Source organism: Leucoraja erinacea, chromosome 3 (assembly GCF_028641065.1).
Source record: "Leucoraja erinacea ecotype New England chromosome 3, Leri_hhj_1, whole genome shotgun sequence".
In the NCBI taxonomy this organism is placed as follows: domain Eukaryota; kingdom Metazoa; phylum Chordata; class Chondrichthyes; order Rajiformes; family Rajidae; genus Leucoraja; species Leucoraja erinaceus.
In genome coordinates, this window is record NC_073379.1 from 30,512,480 (window position 1) to 30,532,190 (window position 19,711).

Consider the following 19,711-nt stretch of genomic DNA (forward strand, 5'->3'; position numbering starts at 1 on the left):
GAAGATTTTGGATGAAGCCACGCATCAAAAACCATTAGTATCTAAGGTAGTATTTAATATCAATGCAAAAATGAATGAATGCTGTACAGCACAGTTGAAATGTTGAATTTTGAATAAGACATTTGATTAGAGACACCCACCTCATAACTTCAAAATTCCACTCTACATTTTTGCGGTACAAATGTTCAGTAAAATAAATCAGGACTGAGAAGTGACTGAGGATGCCTCTTCTTTGAACACATGTTTGGAATTGTATAGGAAACCAGGTCTTGATTTATCCTTCTTGCCAGACAGATGGTATTTTTACTGAGCATTAATGTTGTATTCCAGTGCAAATTTTGTTGGATTGTATGCAGCTTTTATTTAATTCTTATGAGGTTGGATTTCTGTCACATTTATTTCCCATCTCTAATAACCATAGAGACATGAAATCATACAGCATAGAAACCTTTCTGCCCAGCTCATCCATGTTGACCTGGTTTTATAAATGAGCAAGCGATTTGCCTGCTTTTTGCAAAATTCTTATAAACCTTTCCTACCCATGTACATGTCCGAGTGTTCTTTAAACAGTGCTCTTGTATCTGGCTTTTCAACTTTCTTTGGTAGGTAGATAATTCCATTTATTCACCACCCTCTCTCCCTCAGGTTGCCATAAAACCATTGCCTTCCCACCTTAATCCCATGCCTTCTAGTTCTAGACTCCTGAGATAAAGACTATAACTATTCATCTTATTGACGCCTCTCATAATTTTGTACATTTCCAGAAGGTCATCTCTCAGCCATTTGCACTTCAGGGAAAAATGTCCCAGCCTATCCAACCTTTCCATACAACTCATGACCTTAAAATGAGTAAGATCTGGGCGTACTCGTTATCGGAGGAAGTCAGCGAGCCGAGATGCGGCGCAGTCCAGTCAGCAAGGCGATTGACTCGAACGTCTCATAATGGACAAGACATTGTCCCTTCACGTTGACCAGTAGGGAGTGCGCCCTGAGGAAATCGACGCCCAGCAGTGGAGTCGAAAGTAAGTGGGATCATGTGGTCTCCGTACATCCTGATGTTGCTGCTGTTGACGGCGGTCAGCGAAGGTCCCCTCTTACGAGTGTTGTTGGGGCAAAACGCTGACCTCTGCTACTGTGTCCACAAGAAAACACCGCCCTGAATGATGGTCCCAGGTGTAGAAGAGGCGATGCTTCTGGCCAGCCGTAGTAGCTACTACTAGCGACCAGCCAAGGCGTTTCCCGGATGTGCACAGAGTGGTCGGCATCGGCGGGCCTCGGAACCCCACCTTTGGTGGTAGTAGCATCACGTACCTTTGCCGGTGTTGCTTGTGGCCGGCCTCACTGCCGTGCCTTCGGTGGAGGCTGGGACCGGCCGCTTGACCTGCAGAGGCACTGCTGACACTTGACTGATAGTGGCGCTATCAGTGGACAGCGTTTCGCCTGCCACAGCATGTCTGCACGGGCAGCCACCTGGCGGGGGTCGGTGAAATCCTCGTCCATGAGAAGCAAGGCGAATATCCGAGGAAAATCTGTTCGAACAGGATGCAGGGCTCGTGGCTCTTCAGCAAGGTGAGCATTTTGTTCATAAGCATGGTCGACTTGCAACTGCCGAGTTTGGCTGCCTTGTTGCGGTGGCTAAGACCAAAAGTGCGCAAGAGGAGTATTTTGAGGCACTCATACTTGCCTGCAGCTGGTGGCTGGCGAAGGTAATCAATTAGATGACCGGCGGTGTCCTGGTCTAGCGCACTGACCACGTAGTAATGTTTATCCGCATCGGTCGGAATTTGTCGAATGTGGAACTGGGCTTCACACGTGGGCCTGTGATGTCCAAATGGAAACTGCATTTTGCTGGTCTGTGTTGTCGGCTGCATACGTGGTAAAAATCCAAAATAAACCGTTTTGGATCGTCGGGGTCACCACTGTGGAGGTCTAGGTTTTGTGTACACAGCTGTCTTTATTAATAAATACAGTTCCGGCACTGACGCGCATTCAATAAATATTTAAGTAAAGTCCTTGCCGTTGTTTGAGAGCACACAAGTTAACCTTCGACTCCTTCTCTCATCTCTCCCCACTGTGCTCACGTGAAAGTTTCATCTCGACAATTGAAGGTTCCAGAACAAGTGGCCTGGTCACAAGATGGCGCCACATGACCCCCCCAGAACCGGAGTAACGGAGGCGAGTAAGTCGACGAGTGAGGCGGCCTAATCTCGTGTACATGTCTCCCGGCAAAGTTGAGGGCAGGTGCGGTCATAACGGTGGACACCCTCTACGGCGGGGCTATGCCACCTGCACAGGCTGATCCATGTCCAAATGTGCCGGCTTAAGACGGTCCACGGAAACAGTCTAGTGCCTACCGCCCATGTTGATTACAAAAATTGAGGTGCTGTGTTGCAGCACCTGGAAAGGTCCGTCGTAAGGCCTTTGCAGTGGCGTACGGTGAGAATCATGGCGAACACATACTGACAGTCTGTGAGGGCGGGTGGGACATGCGAGGGGTTGAGTCCGTGGCAGGACGTCGGGACAGGAGAGAGCGTGCCTATCTTCTCTTGGAGCCGCATCAGGATGGTCGTGGACGGTTCCTGATGTCGATGTGCCACAGGGTGAAATCCCCTGGGGCCGTAAGTGGAGCGCTGTACGCCAGCTCGCCCAAGGAAGTTGCCAGGTCCACTTTCGGGGCAGTGCATATGCCCAGCAAGACCCATGGCAACTCGTCCATCCAGTCCGGGCCCGTGAGCCGTGCCTTTAAGGATGCCTTCAGGTGACGGTGTAAATGCTCCACTAGACCATTGGCTTGCGAGTGGTAGGCAGTAGTGTGGTGCAGCTGAGCGCCCAGCAGCCAGGCCACTGATGACCACAACTCAGAGGTGAACTGCGCACCTCTGTCGGAAGAAATATCCACCGGCACACCAAAACGGGCGATCCAGTGGGCAGTGAGGGCACGTGCACACGTCGCAGCTGAGGTATCTGAGAGCAGGACGGCTTTGTGAATGGTGTGGCAGGGCAAAATCCTGCAAGGGCGCCTTAATGTGATGCTGAACCTCGGACGTTTGACAGAGGATGCACGCCCTGGCCCAGTTGCCGACCTGCTTGCGCAACCCGTGCCACATAAACTTGGCTGCCACCAGAACCGTTGTTGCCCGATGGAAGGGTGAGCCACACCATGAACTATGTCGAAAATCCGGCAGCGCCAATCTGTGGGGATGATGGGTCTCGGCTGTCCGGTAGACACATCGCAAAGTAGCATTTTGTCAGCGGGCCCGAATCTCACATCCTCCAACAACTGGCCTGAGATGGGGGTGCGGTAGGCGAGCATCTCCTCATCCACTCGCTGTGCGGCGGCCAGAGCCTTGTAGTCGACGCCTGGGGCGAAAGCGTGGATGGCATTGATGATGGTGCGGAACAACACATCTGCGACCCGGTTGCTCTTGCCCGCAATATGCTGAACGCAAGTCGTGTACTCAGAGATGTAGGCCAAGTGACGCTGTTGCCTGGATGACCAGGGAGTAGACACCTTTGCAAAAGCAAACGCGAGTAGCTTTTGATCAGTGAAAGTCGTGAAACCCCTGCCCTCGAGGAAGTAACGGAAATGCCGGATGGCCAGATAGAGCGCAAGGAGCTCTCGGTGAAAAGCACTGTACTTCTGCTAGGGAGGTCTCAGGTGATGACTGAAAAAGGCAAGGGGCTGCCAGCTTCCATCGATCAGTTGTTCCAGCACTCTGCCCACGGCTGTGTCAGATGCATCAACTGTGAGAGCGGTCAGCGCGTTGGCCCGTGGATGCACCAGCATCGTCGCATTTTCCAATGCCTCTTTGGCGTTGTAGAAAGAGGTTGTGGCTACATTGTCCCAAATGGGGTCTCTCTGCTTCCTGGCCAGGACCTTCAACAGAGGTTGCATGATCCTGGTGGCTGCTCGCACGAAATGGTGACAGAAATTCACCATACTGCCAAACTCTTCGAGTCCCCTCACCTTGGAGGGTTTAGGAAACTTGCAAATGGCCGCAACTTTGGACGGGAGCGGGACCGCAACATGCTGATTAATGTGGTGGCTGAGGAAACTGATGGAAGTGAGGCCAAACTGACAATTAGCAAGGTTGATGTACAGGCCATGCTCACTGATCCACTGGCAGAGCAGCCGGAAGTGTACGTGGTGCTTCTGGCGAGAACGGCTGGCGACGAGGATGTCATCAAGGTAAATAATCAGGAAATCCAGCCCACAGCCCACCATGTCCATAAGCCGTTGGAAATCCTGAGCGGCACTCTTGAGGCTGAAAGGCATCCGGAGGAACTCGAAGAGAGCGAAGGAGGTGATGATAGCCGATTGGGGATGTCGTCTGGGTGGACTTGAATTTGATGGTAGCCACGTACCAGGTCGAGTTTAGAAAAAACTTGGCGCCGTCCAGATGGGCCGTGAAGTCCTGGATGTGAGGGACAGGGTCGACCGTTGTGACTTCGTTGAGATGGCGGTAGGTCCCACAGGGTCTTCAGCCCCCAGACGCTTTGGTGACCATGTGAAGCGGAGATTCCCATGGGCTGTCTGAGCTGCGCACAATGCCCATTTCCTCCATCCTGCAGAACTTGTCGTTGGCCAGTTGGAGCTTGTCGGGGGGAAGTCCACGTGCGCGTGCATGGAGTCGCGGTCCGGTGGTGGGGATATGGTGCTTTACCCCATGCTTGGGTCTGGCCGTTGTGAACTGAGGGGTTAGGATGTCGGGGAAATCGGCCAAGATCCGGTCGTACTCATTATTGGAGGAAGTCACCGTGCCGAGAAAGCGATCGACTCGAATGTCTCAGAATGGATGAGACGTTGTCCCTTCATGTCGACCAGCATGGAGCATGCCCGGAGGAAATCGGCGCCCAGCAGCGCTTGGGAGATGTCGGCAATAGTGAAAGGCCTGGTGAAGTGACAGGAGTCGAAAGTGAGTGGGATCGTGCAGACTCCATACGTCCTGATGTTGCTGCCATTGACGGCGGTCAGAGAAGTTCCCCTTTTACTGGAACAAGTGTCGGCTCCCGATGGGGGCAAAATGCTGACCTCTGCTCACATGTCCACGAGAAAATGCTGCCCTGAATGACGGTCCCAGGTGTAGAGGAGGCGATGCTTCTGGTTGGCCGCAGTAATCATTACTGACGGCGGGCCTCGGTGTTTCCCGGATGTGCACAGGGTGGTCGGCATCGGCGGGCCTCGGAACCCCACCTTTGGTGGTAGTAGCACCGCATATCTCTTTGCCAGTGTCGCTTGTGGCCGGCCTCACTGCCGTGCCTTCGGTGGAGGCTGGGATCGACCATTTGACCCATCGAGGCACGGCCGACACTCGACTGATGGTGGCACCACCCTGCTATTTCGCCTGGCACAGCACTTTCGCACGGGCAGCCATCCTGCAGGGGTCAGTGAAATCCTCGTCCGCGAGGAGCAAGCGAATGTCGTCAGGCATCTGTTCGAGGAAAATCTGTTCGATCAGGAGACAGGGCTTGTGGCCATTCAAAAGGTGAGCATTTCATTCATAAGCATGGTCAGCATGCGGTCGCCGAGGCCATCCGTATGAAGGAGTTTGGCTGCCTTGTCGCGGCGGCTGAGACCAAAAGTGCACAAGAGGAGCATTTTGAGGCCCTCGTACTTGCTTGCAGCTGGTGGCTGGCGAAGGTAATCAATTAGGAGACCGGCGGTGTCCTGGTCCAGCGCACTGACCATGTAGTAATATTTAGTCGCATCAGCCAGAATTTGTCGAATGTGGAACTGGGCTTCGGCCTGTTTGAACCACACGTGGGGTGTGATGTCCAGAAAACGTGCAGTTTGATGGAAGCTGTATTTTGCTGGTCTGTGATGTCGGCTGCATATGTGGTAAAAATCCAAAATAAACCACTTTGGATTGTCGCAGTCACCACTGTGGAGGTCCAAGTTTTGTGTACACTGCTGTGTCTTTCTTAATAAATACAGCTCCGGCATTCATGCGCATTCAGTAAATATTTAAGTAAAGTCCTTGCAGTAGTTCGAGAGCATACCAGTTAAACTTCGACTCCTCCCATCTCTCCCCCAACCCGCTCACGCAAGTTTCAGCTCAACAATGGAAGGTTCCAGAACAAGTTCTGAATCAACTAATTGTGTTAGAGTCGCATGCAGACTGGGTAGGTAGGGCAGATTGCTTTCCCAAAAGAACATTAATAATTTGGTTGTGTCATATTCACAATTACTAATACTAGCTTTCTATTCTGAATTTATTGAATAATCTATTTCCCAACTGTCTTGGCGGGATTTGAACTTGTATTTCTTAAGCATTTGCCTGTGCTTCAGGATTTCTGCTCATGTGACAAATTTACTCAGCATTTGAGACCTCAACCTAAATTGTTTGAGACAGTTCTGAGAGACAATTGAAAGAAAATTGTTTCTTATTTTCCATAATTGTCCCATGACACTCCTGTTGTGTTAATTACATGCATATGTGATTGTTTTGTTTCTGAATAACAGGGCTTAGAGTGGCAACAAATGAAAGCTGGTCAGGAGTGGATAAATTTAATGATGCGCACTTTGAAACAGTTTTATTGTAATAGTTCCCACTTTATTGCAAAACATTTTGAAGATCATGGCATGCTCCTAGGGAAAGTGAACAGTTGCTTCACTCCTGATAATCTACACTGTCACAAGCAATAACACCAGGCAAAAAAGGGCATAAGTTAAGAGTAATGGATACTTGCAACTTGGGATCACCTAGCCCCCTTATTCCACAAGGACCATATGGGTAAATTTGATGCATGCCTTTACATGCCTTGGATCTTCCCTCAAGATAAACTAGAAGTGTGTTACAACTATGACAAAGCTCTACTCTAATCATCTGTAATATTGTGAATAATCGCAAGCACCAAAAATATATCTGTCTTAGATATGTACAGAGACTTCCAGGGTGAGATCTGGATGCCAGTTGTAAAATTAGGAGATGCAATTCCGGTTGTGCTCTCTAGAAATTACAGATTAAGAGCTAAATTGATTGAAATGCTCATGGTATCAAGGAGATTTGATGGATCTGTTCATGCAGAAGTATTCCCACTCAGTTTAGGACCAGGGAATATAGTCTAAAATTTGGAACTAGTTTTTTAAAATAACAAAATGCTGCAACTCACTGTTATTTGTTATAGGCTGCTAATAACAATTAAATCTCAGATTTATCGTCTTTATTCACTTTCTACATTAAAGTATGTGGGGCGAAGGCAGGTATGTGGAGTCAGATCTCAGATGAGCCATGACGATTTTGACTGGCAGAACACACTTGAAGGAATAAATGGCTCAGCCCTGCCACTGTGATTCAAAGCCTTCTCTCTACCTACAATTCACAACGTTATCATTTATTATGTATTTTTCAAGTCTTCACCATAACAAGTCACGCTTTTAGCCTCCGTGCCTAAAACTTGCTACTTTCACCTCATATTTTTTTTCTTCTTTTGCTTATTTAAAACCTTTTTCAGAGTTTCAGAGTTTCATTTCCACACTGGTTGTCGGCAATTATTTTATGCATTTTAGTGCTCAAATGTAAGATTGACATCTTCTTGGCCATTTTTGAGCTTTGATTGCCTATAGATGAGGCCATTGAAGATCAGTACAATTAGATCTATTACAAAATTCTCCAATTTATTCCAATTTTTGCTCTTGGGATTCTGGAACCTGCTTACGATCTTGATTTGGAAATTTGAGAAGCCTAATCACATCTTCACATGCCTAAGCCCTTATGGCACTTCTGATCGTGATGTGGCACGGAAAATTGCAAAGAAACATTCAGACGTTATTTGAAGAAAGCAGAGAGCTCAAAGTATTCCATCAGGTTTTTGAAATACAGTTGTAAATATCTGAATGAAAAGAAAATGCATATAATAAATCACACATTATGTCCGTATCTAGTTAGGGTAGGATTTAAGTGCTGTGAAAAAGCAAAAAAACAGCATTAAGATTGGAGAAGTAGTTTATTCTTTGGATGACTGTTTTGTCATTTTCCAAAGGGATTCATTTGCCAGTAGTTCATTGAAAAAAGGGACTACTTCAACGATTGTTTTCATACTTCTCAGGGCAATTGTAAATTCAGCAGTAGAATCAGACCCAAGACGTGATTCAAACGGAAAAACACACGCAGAACATAGGAATTAATAGATAACAAAGTTCCAAAATTAATGGGATAACATTTAAAATGAAGTGCATAAAAAAAAGATCATCAATATCTGACAATAAACTAAAGAATAATTACCATTTTGGCATTGGAGTGAAACCTTGAGAATTCTCACGTATCTTTCTTTGGTGCTGATATAAATGTGAGCACACAAATTATTTGAGGCCTCCAGGATTGGTATTATTTTTCTTTTTATCTCATCAATGATTAAGAAAAAAGGAGATATGAGATTGGTAATAAAGTTAACTACAAATATCACTTTAATGAACCTAATATTTATTACTTTAGTGTGGTTGCCTATGAGAATGCCAACATGAATGACTATTATACCATCAGTCAGGATGGAGTTCTGCACATGAGGAGTGAGGGAATTGATTTTATAGACCTCGACCGTTGGGAACAAGAATATTTACATCATAAAAAACTTACAAAGATTCCAGTCTTTGCACTGTTTCGCAAATGGAAGGCTTTTACTGTCTGGCGAAAAAATGTACGTTCAAAGAAAATCAACAATTGTCGCAGAGCATTGCAGGAGAACCTGTTCATCATCAACCCAGTGAGTATTACATTTATCTTTTCACGCAATGTAATCATTTGTTTCACTAAACTTTAGTACCTACATAAATGTAGATCGCAATGCTTTTTATTTCACATCTTGTGGAAGCATTTTAAGGGAATATGCTAAAAACAGCTCATTGTCCTGCTGAAATATTTTATGTGACACTTTATCAAATCCCTTTTGGAAATCCAAATATACAAAATCATCAAACTCCCTTTTATCTGTCCAGCTAGTTGCACCCTCAGAGATCTTTAATTAAACACTTTTAAAAACATGGCTTCACCATTAAGAGTTAGAGTCTCGTGAAATGAACCACACGTTGCAGGTGTGAAGGGAAATTGGATTTTATAAGTTAATTCTTATCAATGATCACCAATCCTCCACTCCACAAGAATTTCATTGTTCTCAAGAATTTCATTGTCCTGTCAGGGACACATGACAATAAACTCTCTTGAACTCTGTGACAGCTGAACCTATGACCATAACCATCCTATACACAATTTGCCCAAGTTTATAATAATTGAATGCTATTCCAGTTAATTGTTGCAGGTATTGTTGTGCTCCTTCTCCTGCAAGACAGTAACATATAGATAAATGAATGTGTTGTCAGTCACTGTATGATCTGTCTACCATCAGATTCAGATTCAATTTTAATTGTCATTGTCAGTGTACAGTACAGAGACAACGAAATGCATTTAGCATCTCCCTTGAAGAGCGACATAGCAAACGATTTGAATAAAAAAAAAAATAATAAGTGTCCGGGGGGGGGGGGGTGATTGGCAGTCACCGAGGTACGTTGTTTAGTAGAGTGACAGCCGCCGGAAAGAAGCTGTTCCTCGACCTGCTGGTTCGGCAACGGAGAGACCTGTAGCGCCTCCCGGATGGTAGGAGGGTAAACAGTCCATGGTTGGGGTGAGAGCAGTCCTTGGCGATGCTGAGCGCCCTCCGCAGACAGCGCTTGCTTTGGACAGACTCAATGGAGGGGAGCGTGGAACCGGTGATGCGTTGGGCAATTTTCACCACCCTCTGCAATGCCTTCCGGTCGGAGACAGAGCAGTTGCCATACCATACTGTGATGCAGTAGGTAAGGATGCTCTCGATGGTGCAGCGGTAGAAGTTCACCAGGATCTGAGGAGACAGATGGACCTTCTTCAGTCTCCTCAGGAAGAAGAGACGCTGATGAGCCTTCTTGATCAGAGTAGAGGTATTGTGGGTCCAAGAGAGGTCATCGGAGATGTTGACTCCCAGGAACCTGAAGCTAGAAACACGTTCCACCTCCGTCCCGTTAATGTGGATGGGGGTGTGCGTGCCGCCTCTGGACTTCCTGAAGTCTACAATGAGCTCCTTGGTCTTCTTGGAGTTAAGGGCCAGGTTGTTGTCAGCGCACCATGCTGCTAAGTGCTGGACCTCCTCCCTGTAGGCCAGCTCATCGTTGTTTGCTGATGAGGCCAATCACCGTTGTATCATCTGCATACTTGATGATGGTGTTAGTACCATGTACAGGTGTGCAGTCATAGGTGAAGAGGGAGTAGAGGAGGGGGCTCAGCACACAGCCCTGAGGAACGCCGGTGTTCAGGGTGAGGGTTGAAGAGGTGTGCTTGTCTAACCTCACAGACTGGGGTCTGTTGGTTAGAAAGTCCAGTATCCAGTTGCAGAGGGAGGGGTCGATGCCCAGGTTACCGAGTTTGGTGATCAGTTTTGATGGAATAATGGTGTTGAATGCTGAGCTGTAATCGATGAACAGCATTCTTACATAAGTGTCTCTGTTGTCAAGGTGGGAGAGGGCGGAGTGAAGTGCCGTTGAGATGGCATCCTCCGTACTCCTGTTCTTGCGGTAGGCAAACTGATAGGGATCCAGTGTGGGGGGTAGGCAGCTTTTGAGGTGTGCCAGGACCAGCCTCTCGAAGCACTTGGTGATGGTGGGGGTAAGTGCAACTGGGCGGAACTCGTTGAGGCTTGGGCGGCACGATGGAGGTGGAAGTGTCGTTGAGGCTTGCCGCAGTGGAGTGTTTTGGCACTGGCACGATGGAGGTGGCTTTAAGGCAAGTGGGGACAACTGCTTGGGCAAGTGACAGGTTGAAGATGTCAGTCCAGTTGTTGTTGAAGTGCTCCTCAATCCTGAGCTTATGGCAGTGCTTGGCCTTCCTGATGCCCCTCTTCAGGTTAGCATTGGATGAACTGTAGGCTCGAGCATCGCCTGACCTGAAAGCGGTGTCCCGTGCTTTCAGCAGTAGCCTGACCTCGCTGTTCATCCATGGCTTCTGATTCGGGTATATGGTCACCTGTTTGAGGGAGGTGACACTATTGATGGTGGAGTTTATAAAGTCCAGAACAGAGGATGTATAGGAATCAATGTCCGTGTGAGAGTCAAGGGTGGCCTGGGCTGCAAACCATGATTGAATCGTTGTGTTTGTGATGTGTGAGTCTATTAGTCGAGTGTAATAGACATTCGTTGGTGAGCATAAACTGTTAATTAAGTGCAGGAAATATAATACAAGGAGCAATGTAAGTCTATTCAATGACATGATGTCGCATGTGTGAGATCATTAATGATATAGGAGATTATACCCAACATGATATACACGTGAGATCATCAGCAGGTGTGCAGCCAAATTTCGCTCTTACTCCATTTACAAGTTAGCAGATGATGCCACTGTCATGGGCTGGATCTCAAACAATCATCAGACAGAGTGCAGGAAGATAATAGAGAGCTCAGTAGCGTGGTGTCATGACACCAACCTCAATGTCATCAAAATGAAGGAGCTGGTCATCCACTTCGAGAAATGTGGTTGAGTACACACCCCATTATGTATAACTGATGCTGAAGTGGAGAAGGGTGAGTGCTTCAATTGTCATGATCCAACCACATTTGTGCTATGGCCAAGAAAGCATACTAATACATCTACATTCTCAGAAGGCTAAGGAAATGTGGCATGTGCCAATGAATCTTAAACAATATCTACAGATATACCTTAGAAAGCATCCTGACGAAATGCATCGCAACTCAGTATGGCAACTGCTTTGTCGAAGACCACAAGAAATTGCAGTTGTGAACATAGCCCAGTCCACCACACAAACCTCCCCCAACACCCTCCTCCATTGACCTCATTTGAATTGAATTGAATTGAATAAATGTTATTAGCCAAGTATGTATACATACAAGGAATTTGCCTTGGTTCTTTGCTCATAAGGATAACAACACGATATACAGTAAACAATTAAAAATAAAACGTTAGAATTTAAACATGTGAAGAATAAAATAAAATACCAGATCAAAAGGAGGCTACGGACTCTTGGCTGTTGAGTAGAGCTATTGCTCATGGGAAAAAGCTGTTTTTATGTCTGGCTGTGGCGACTTTGACAGTCCGGAGTCGCCTCCCAGAGGGAAGTACTTCAAAGAGTTTGTGGCCAGGGTGAGAGGGGTCACAGATGAGCTTACCTGCTCACTTCCTGGCCCTTGCAGTGTACAGTTCGTCAATGGGGGGGAAGGTTGCAGCAAACAACTTTCTCGGCTGATCAAATAATACGCTGCAGCCTCCGGATGTCATGCTTGGTGGGGACAGACTTTATGATGGCAGTATAACACTGGACCATCAATGCCTGTGGTAGATTGTGTTTTCTCAGCTGCCACAGGAAGAACATCCTCTGTTGTCCTTTTTGAATGTGGAGTCGATAGTGGCCTCCCATTTTAGGTTGCTGGAGATGATGGTTCCAAGAAATTTAAATGACTCCACAGATGTGAATGTGGTGTTGTTGATGGTGAGTGGGGGGAGGGGAGGGGGAGCTCTCCTGAAGTCTCCAATCAATTCCATCCCAAAGCCTCTTGATTTCCCCGCTGCCTCCGCTTAGCGGTTGGCTTTGTGTAGTTGAATGCCAGCCAGTTGTAGCACATTGTCCAGGGTCGACTAACAGAACCAGGTCTCAGTGATGCTCAGGACAGTGGCTCGAGGGAAGTCCTTCTTTGTTTGGCGCAGGAGTTGCGGTTCATCCATTTTGTGGTTGAGAGAATGTAGATTTGCAAGGAATATACTGGGGAGCGGTGTGTGTTATCCTCATCGCCGGAGTCAGGCGAGTGCTCCAGAGCGCTTCCCCAGGTCCTCCTCCATCTCAAGACCTTGAACACAGCCACAACCCCACTGACAAGTATGTCCAAATAATCCAGCGAGTGGGAGAAATCCAGAACAATGTTTGGAGGTACCGTATGTCGATGTTATTGTGTACCTCTCTCATGAAAGTCATCTTTGTTGGATTTCACAGACGACACAAAGGAACATACATAAACAAAACAGCAAGGAGCAGTACACCGTGGCAGCCATCATCGGCGCCAGTCACATCGTCGGCGCCATTTACACGTTCTGTTGCCTCATGAAAGCACCTAATATAATCAACCCTAGTCATTCATACCTTAGTCATTCTCTCTTCCCCCCTTTCTCGTCAGACGGAACATACGAAAGCTTGAAAGCACTTACCACCGTTTTCAAGAACAGTTTCTTACCTGCTGTATACAGACTATTCAACAGACCTCTCTTGTTATGAATGAATTCCTGCTCTTTCAATCTGTCTTTAGTGCCATAACACTATATTATGTATTCTGCTTATTTTCTCTCTGGCACCACCTGATGTACTCATGTATGGAATTTATAAGAATGAGAGGGGAATTCATGAAAACCACAGGAATGTTTTAATCCGCAAACTTGACCACAATGTGCTTGTTGGGTGACTTATGGGCCTGTCCCACTTACGCAATTTTTTCAGCGACTTGCAGGCGCCCGTCATAGTCGCCGCAGGTTTCAACATGTTGAAAATCCAGCGGCGACCAGAACAAGGTACGACTCTTTGGGCGACTACTCACGACCATACAGGCTTCACCTTGCGACATGTTGCCAGGGTGACGCATGTATGGTCGTGAGTAGTCACCTCAGTCGCCCAAAGAGTCGTAGCGTATTTCCAATCGCCGCTGAATTTTCAACATGTTGAAAATTTTCGGCAACCTATGACGGGTGCCGGCAGTTGCCAAAAAAGTCTCCTAAAGTGGGACAGGCCTATAAGAATACTGTTAATGTCAAGACCCTAAACAGCATAAATATGTAGTGCTTTCTTGGCATTCAATTTCTTGGCCCATAACTACCCCTTTAGGGGGGGGGGGGGGTTAAATGAAACTGTCTAGGAATGGGGAATCTCAAAGGTGGAAGATAAGGTACATTGGAAATTGTTCAGATGAATTAAAACAGAACAACAACAACTTGAATAAAAGAATCACAACAAAACATTGTGTTGGATGCATATTAGGTTCAGATTCAGATTAGGGTTTATTGTCATATGCACCAGGGTGCAATTAAATTAATTGTTTGCATGAAGCTCATAGAGTAAATAGTATACAATAGACACAATAGTGAATATAAAACCGTAGTAAGTTGTGAATATTTAGTGCAACCTGCAATAGTTCAAAAAATACTAAAAAATAATAATAGAATAACTGAATGAGATAGGTTGAAGTGTATGAGCATGTGGCAGCTCCTTCGGGAGGGGCATCTGAACGAGGTGATTGGTTCAGGAGTCGTAGGTGTGGGAAAAAAGCTGTTCTTTACTGGATTTGAAAGGGCTTCAAGCTCCTGTGTCTTCTCCCAAGGTGGCGGGCATCGATGATAATATTTTCAGCCTACCTGATGTAATGGATCATGAAGATGGACTGGACGGAAGAAAGTGACAAATCTGTGACGGACTGGGCAGTGTTCACCACACTCTATTCAGGCAGTCAAGAGCAGAGCAGTTGCCATAGTAGGCTGAGATGCGTTGTGTCAGAAAATATTCTGTAGTACATCTGTAGAACTTTGTGGACATGCCAAATCTAAAAATCCCTGTAGAAATACAGTAAATAAGTTGATGTGCTTTCTTGATCACTGCATCAACGTGAAGGGACCAGATTAGGTTGCTCATAACAGAGAGTCCAAGGATCTTGAAGCTGTCGACCCTCTCCACTGCTGCTCCATTGAACAGGACTGGATTATGTTCACTACCCATACCACCTTACCTCAGCTTCCTGAGATGAACAGCAACTCTTTCCTCGTGCTGTTGTTAAGAGTTGAGTTGTTGTTCTGACAGCGTGACACTCTGTCCTTACTCCATCTCATTGTTGTTGATTATCCGGCCAACAGCGATGTTATCATAACATAATACTATAACTTACTTTCTTAAGTGTGAACAAGAATGGGAACAAAACATTCCAGGTTGCAAGTTACTTTGGAGAGACAGGGCACGGAAATGAAAAGGGTGACAGAAGCAGTGAGGACAATGATCACACTAACCAAGAAAAATATAAAAGTTCAACAATGGGCAATATGCCTTTAAGTTCAATAAGTGAATCTATTAGAATGGAGAAATTACAATATAGAACCTGTATATTGATGTCAGTTTAAAATAGACTCAAATATTGTTGAGATTATGGACACATTTCATCTGCAATGCTGATAAGTATTACTGTCTATATAAAATTTTTAATGAGCACCAAATCATATTATCACTAATTGTACAGATATTCCAATTAAGCATTTTTTAATAAATGACCAAAAAAAAATGTTTGTTATTCAGTTGTAAAATACTTGTGTGTTTTCTAGATTACAGTAACTTTAATATTAAAATTGTCACCAAAACGGTTTTCCCTTTCTTAAATCCCCTTTGTGCTATGTGTTGTATCTTTCTCACCACCCTTAAAAGTATTCTGTTTGACCAAGCCTTTAGTAGCCCCCAAATATTTGGTTTGTATTTATGTACTTTTATATATTTTTCTACGTTTAGTACATTATACATGTACATTGTCATTATTGTTACCTCCTGAAATGTTTATTTTCCTACATAATACATAATACAACATACAATAGCTTAAAGTAATGAAGACATTTTCAAGTATCAAACTTCACAGGCATATACAGGTGCACAACCTTTTATCCGAAGTTCCAAATAACGAAAACCTCCGAATAGCGACATTTTTTCAGTCCTTGAAGAAAGGTCCTTGAAAACGTTCACCGAGGGCGGCCCGCAGAGGTGACAGCGGAACCTCCGTTCGGTCCTCGAAGAAAGGGGAACTAAATCCCCATTCATAAAAGAGAAGGTGAGGGTATATTGCGCGGGAGGGTTAATAATTGACAATCTGCTGCTGCCTGCCCGCTGAGTTAAAAAATTCCCACGGTAGACTCACGATACACAGTGTATTGTGAGTCTTGCATGAGAACTTTTTAACTCAGCGGGCAGGCAGCAGCAAATTGTCGCTCCCTTAAGTTTCACCCCACCTACACCCCTCTGCTTCCAGGCCATGTGTGTGACCCCTTCCCTCCCCTCTCCAGCTCCCCGCCCATTGCACCGGCGCGGGGGTTTTGCACTGTCTTCACGTCGGAGCTAGTGCCAATCACCGGAGACGTCAGGACCAACGGGACACCGACCCCCAGGCCCACTGCAAGCAGGGAGATCCCAGAGACCCACAGCCAGCAGCAGCCCAGCCCCGTTCCAATTCCAGAGGAACACGCTCCCCGTAGGGACCGAAGCTGATGGTGTGCAAGGTGCGTCTTGGTCTTGAGGTTGCGGATGAGGGGGCGCAGCTCGGGCTGTGACGTCTCCGGCCACCCCCCTGTACAGGAGCTGAGACTGGGAACTGTGGGGTTGTTTGCAGTTGCAGAGGGAGGGGGCAAGGGCGGTACAGTTCCCAGTCTCAGCTCCATTCCAGAGGGGTGACCGGAGACGCCAGGACCAACGGGACACCGACTGCAAGCACGGAGATCCCATAGACTCACAGCCAGCAGCAACTCTAGCCCAGCCCCGCTCCAACTCCAGAGGAACCCGGGTTGCGGATGAGGGGGCGCAGCTCGGGCTGTGGGCGAACTGCCACTTGTCGCCGTAGCGGCCCATCGGGGAGCGGATTCCTCTGGAGTTGGAGGGACAGGGAGACACAGCGGCTTTTGAGAATGGTGGGCACAGTTCTGCCCACACAGTCAGTACACCTCTCCTACACTTGTCTCCCGCACTAAGATTATCTCGCAGAGAATGATCCCAGCCTAACCCTCCCTATTCTCTCCTATTCTGCAAGAAAAAACTACATTGAAGACTCAAACTCGCGATCAAGTAACTGCCGGGATCGAGGCGCAAACTCGCGACCTTGCGGATATGAGCCAAGCACTCTACCACTGAGCCAGCCGTTAAAATCTACGCTAAAAATCTTCCATTCCGAAAGCCGAAAAATTCTGAATTACGAAAAGTGTCTGGTCCCAAGGCTTTCGGATAAAAGGTTGTGCACCTGTAGTTAGTTTATTTTTGTGGGATCATGTGAGAAGAAAGGTCTCTTCATAATATTTACACGGTATTTTGGTTTAATTATGGTATTGAAAATATATAGAGAATATGTAAAACTCTAAGAAAATGTCTAGTCCAGTTTGATTTTATTGTGGGCTCACAATAACATATCTTGTCTTTCTCTTCAATAAAGTCGCTGAGGTCTGCACTTCTCAACATCAGAGATATGTGTTACCGCATTAGTGACATGTCTCTGTGTAAAATTAAGAAAGGGCACACATATACCCTGGATGAGTTCAAGAAAATTCAATCTCAACAGCTTAGTGAGGTAATGTATAAACATCTAAAATGTTATCCTGACATAGAAATAGCTAACCTGTTTGAATATGACTTGTTTTGGGTGCAGACCAATATTTCCAGGGACAAGGCTAAAGAGACATTATAGGAAGGCTGAAAAAATATTGAAAGGCTGGGAGAACACTCTCCTGATTCCACATGAGCCCAACATTAATGGAAGGAAATGTCTGAAGCATTAGCAAGCAAGTTCAACGGTGGGACTTAAATGGGCAAGACTTAAATATGACCTTTGACAAGTTCCACATGAGACTGGTCCAAAATGTTAAGGCCATGGACTCAGTGCAAGTTGGCAAATTGGATCCAGTTAGCTTGGCAATAGGAGACAATCGATGATGGTAGATAGTTTTTTTTGTGATTGGATGTTTACGACAAGTGGTGTTCCACAGGTATTGGTAGTGGGTCACATGCTGTGATTAATAGGTGTGAATGATTTAATTGTAGTTGTAGGTAGGCATGATCAGTAAGTTCCCAAATGACAATATTATTTTGTAGTTTTGACAATATGGAGGGTAGTCGTAGGCTATAGGGGGATATCAATGTGATGGTTAAATGGCTGGGAACTGACGGATGTAATTTAATCCTGATAAATGAAAGGTAATGCATTTTGAGGGTATTGCTCAAGCCAGGACATATACCACAAATGGTGAAGTCCTCAGGAGTACTAAGGAATAGAGAGACCTTGATATGGGATCTAAAGATTCTCGAACGTGACAAGGCTGATATATAAGATGGTCAAGAAAGCATAAGGGAGACAAAAATGCTGGAGAAAATCAGCTGGTGAGGCAGCATCTATGGAGTGAAGGAAACAGGCAACATTTTGGGGTCGAACCCCTTCTTCAGATGAGGGATGCTGGCCTACATTAGTCAGGGTATTGAATACAAAAGCAGGAAAGTTAGGCTCTGACTACAAAACATTAGTAAAACCCCAGCTGGTGTACTGCATTCAGTTTTGGTCACCTTATCTTAGGAAAGATGTGATGGCACTGGAGAGTGTGCAGAAGATGTTCACAGGATGTTGCCTGGGACGGAGCGATTTAGTTATTAGGAGAGACTGGAGACTAGGTCTGCTTTCCCTGGAGTTTAGGAGTTAATGAGGGACATGATTGAGGTTTATAAAATTCTGAGGAGTATAGGTGGAGTAGACTGCAGGAATCATTTTCCCTTATCAGAAGATAAAACTGGAGGACATAGATTTAGGGTAAAAGGTAAGCGATTTAGAGGGGGTCTGAGGGGAGCTTATTTCAACTACAGAGTGGCGAGTACCTGGAATGCTCTGCTGGTGAGTGTGGTGGAGACAGTCACTAGCGGTATTTAAGAGGTGTCAATATGAGCATTTGTATCGTCTGGTTATTGAAGGCTGCAGGCCAATTACTGGACGTGATTATTATAGTTGGGTGCCCACTGGTCATCAAGGACGTGGTGGGCCAAAAGTGAAGCCACTGCCTCACAGCGCCAAAGATCCAGGTTCAATCTTGAACTCGAGTTGTATCTGTATGGAGCCACTGCCTCACAGCGCCAAAGATCCAGGTTCAATCTTGAACTCGAGTTGTATCTGTATGGAGTTTGCATGTTCACCTTTGGACTATGTGGGATTGCTCTGGATACTCCAGTGTAGTCTCACATCCCAAGGAGATGCGGATTTGTGGATTAATTGGCCGCTTTAAATTATATCTACTGTATCGGTGAGTGGTTGAATCTGTGGAGAGTTGATTAGAATGTGTCGTTATTAAAAATGAGATGAATGTAGGATTAATGTAAATGGATGATTGCTGGTCAGTGCTGATTCCATGAGCAGAAAGACCAGTTTTTTTTTTTTGCTGTATCTCTCTTTGCTTCTATGACTGGCAGCACAGTGACACAATGGTAGAATTGCTGCCTTACAGCGCCAGAGACCTGGGTTAGATCCTGATTATGGGTGCTGTCTGTATGGGGTTTGTACGTTCTCCCTGTGACCACATGGGTTATCTCCGGGTGCTGCAGTTTTCTCCCACATTAAAAAGACATGCAGGTTTGTAGATTCTGTAAATTGTCCCTAGTGTGCAGGATAGAACTAGCTTGCTGGTCGGCATCGCCTTGATGGGCTGAAGAGCCTGTAAACTAAACCAAACCGGGCTCCAAGATTCAGGAAATCATCCCCAATATATTTGCCAATATTTAAAATGGATTCAAAACAATAAGTGCTGGAATAACTCAGCAGGTCAGGCAGCATCTATGGAGGGCATTGATAGGCCATGTTTTGGTTTGATTAATAGATATTTGAATAAGACTGGAGATCAAAAGTAGACAAAACATTGTTCGCTAAGGAGAGAAGAGGAGTGAAATGTAAAGTTGGAGGGAGGAATATGTGGAAGGGCACTGGGTGAATAGA

General features: G+C 45.9%; 1 protein-coding gene across 1 annotated transcript in view; it reads left to right on the top strand.

The window, feature by feature from the left end:
* Positions 1-19,711, top strand: part of LOC129695437 (dynein axonemal heavy chain 6-like) — a 283,604-nt gene that overhangs the window by 15,359 nt on the left and 248,534 nt on the right. Inside the window, 2 exon segments of the mRNA XM_055632390.1 lie at positions 8,436-8,703; positions 17,180-17,314. Coding sequence (XP_055488365.1) covers positions 8,436-8,703; positions 17,180-17,314 — 403 coding nt within the window.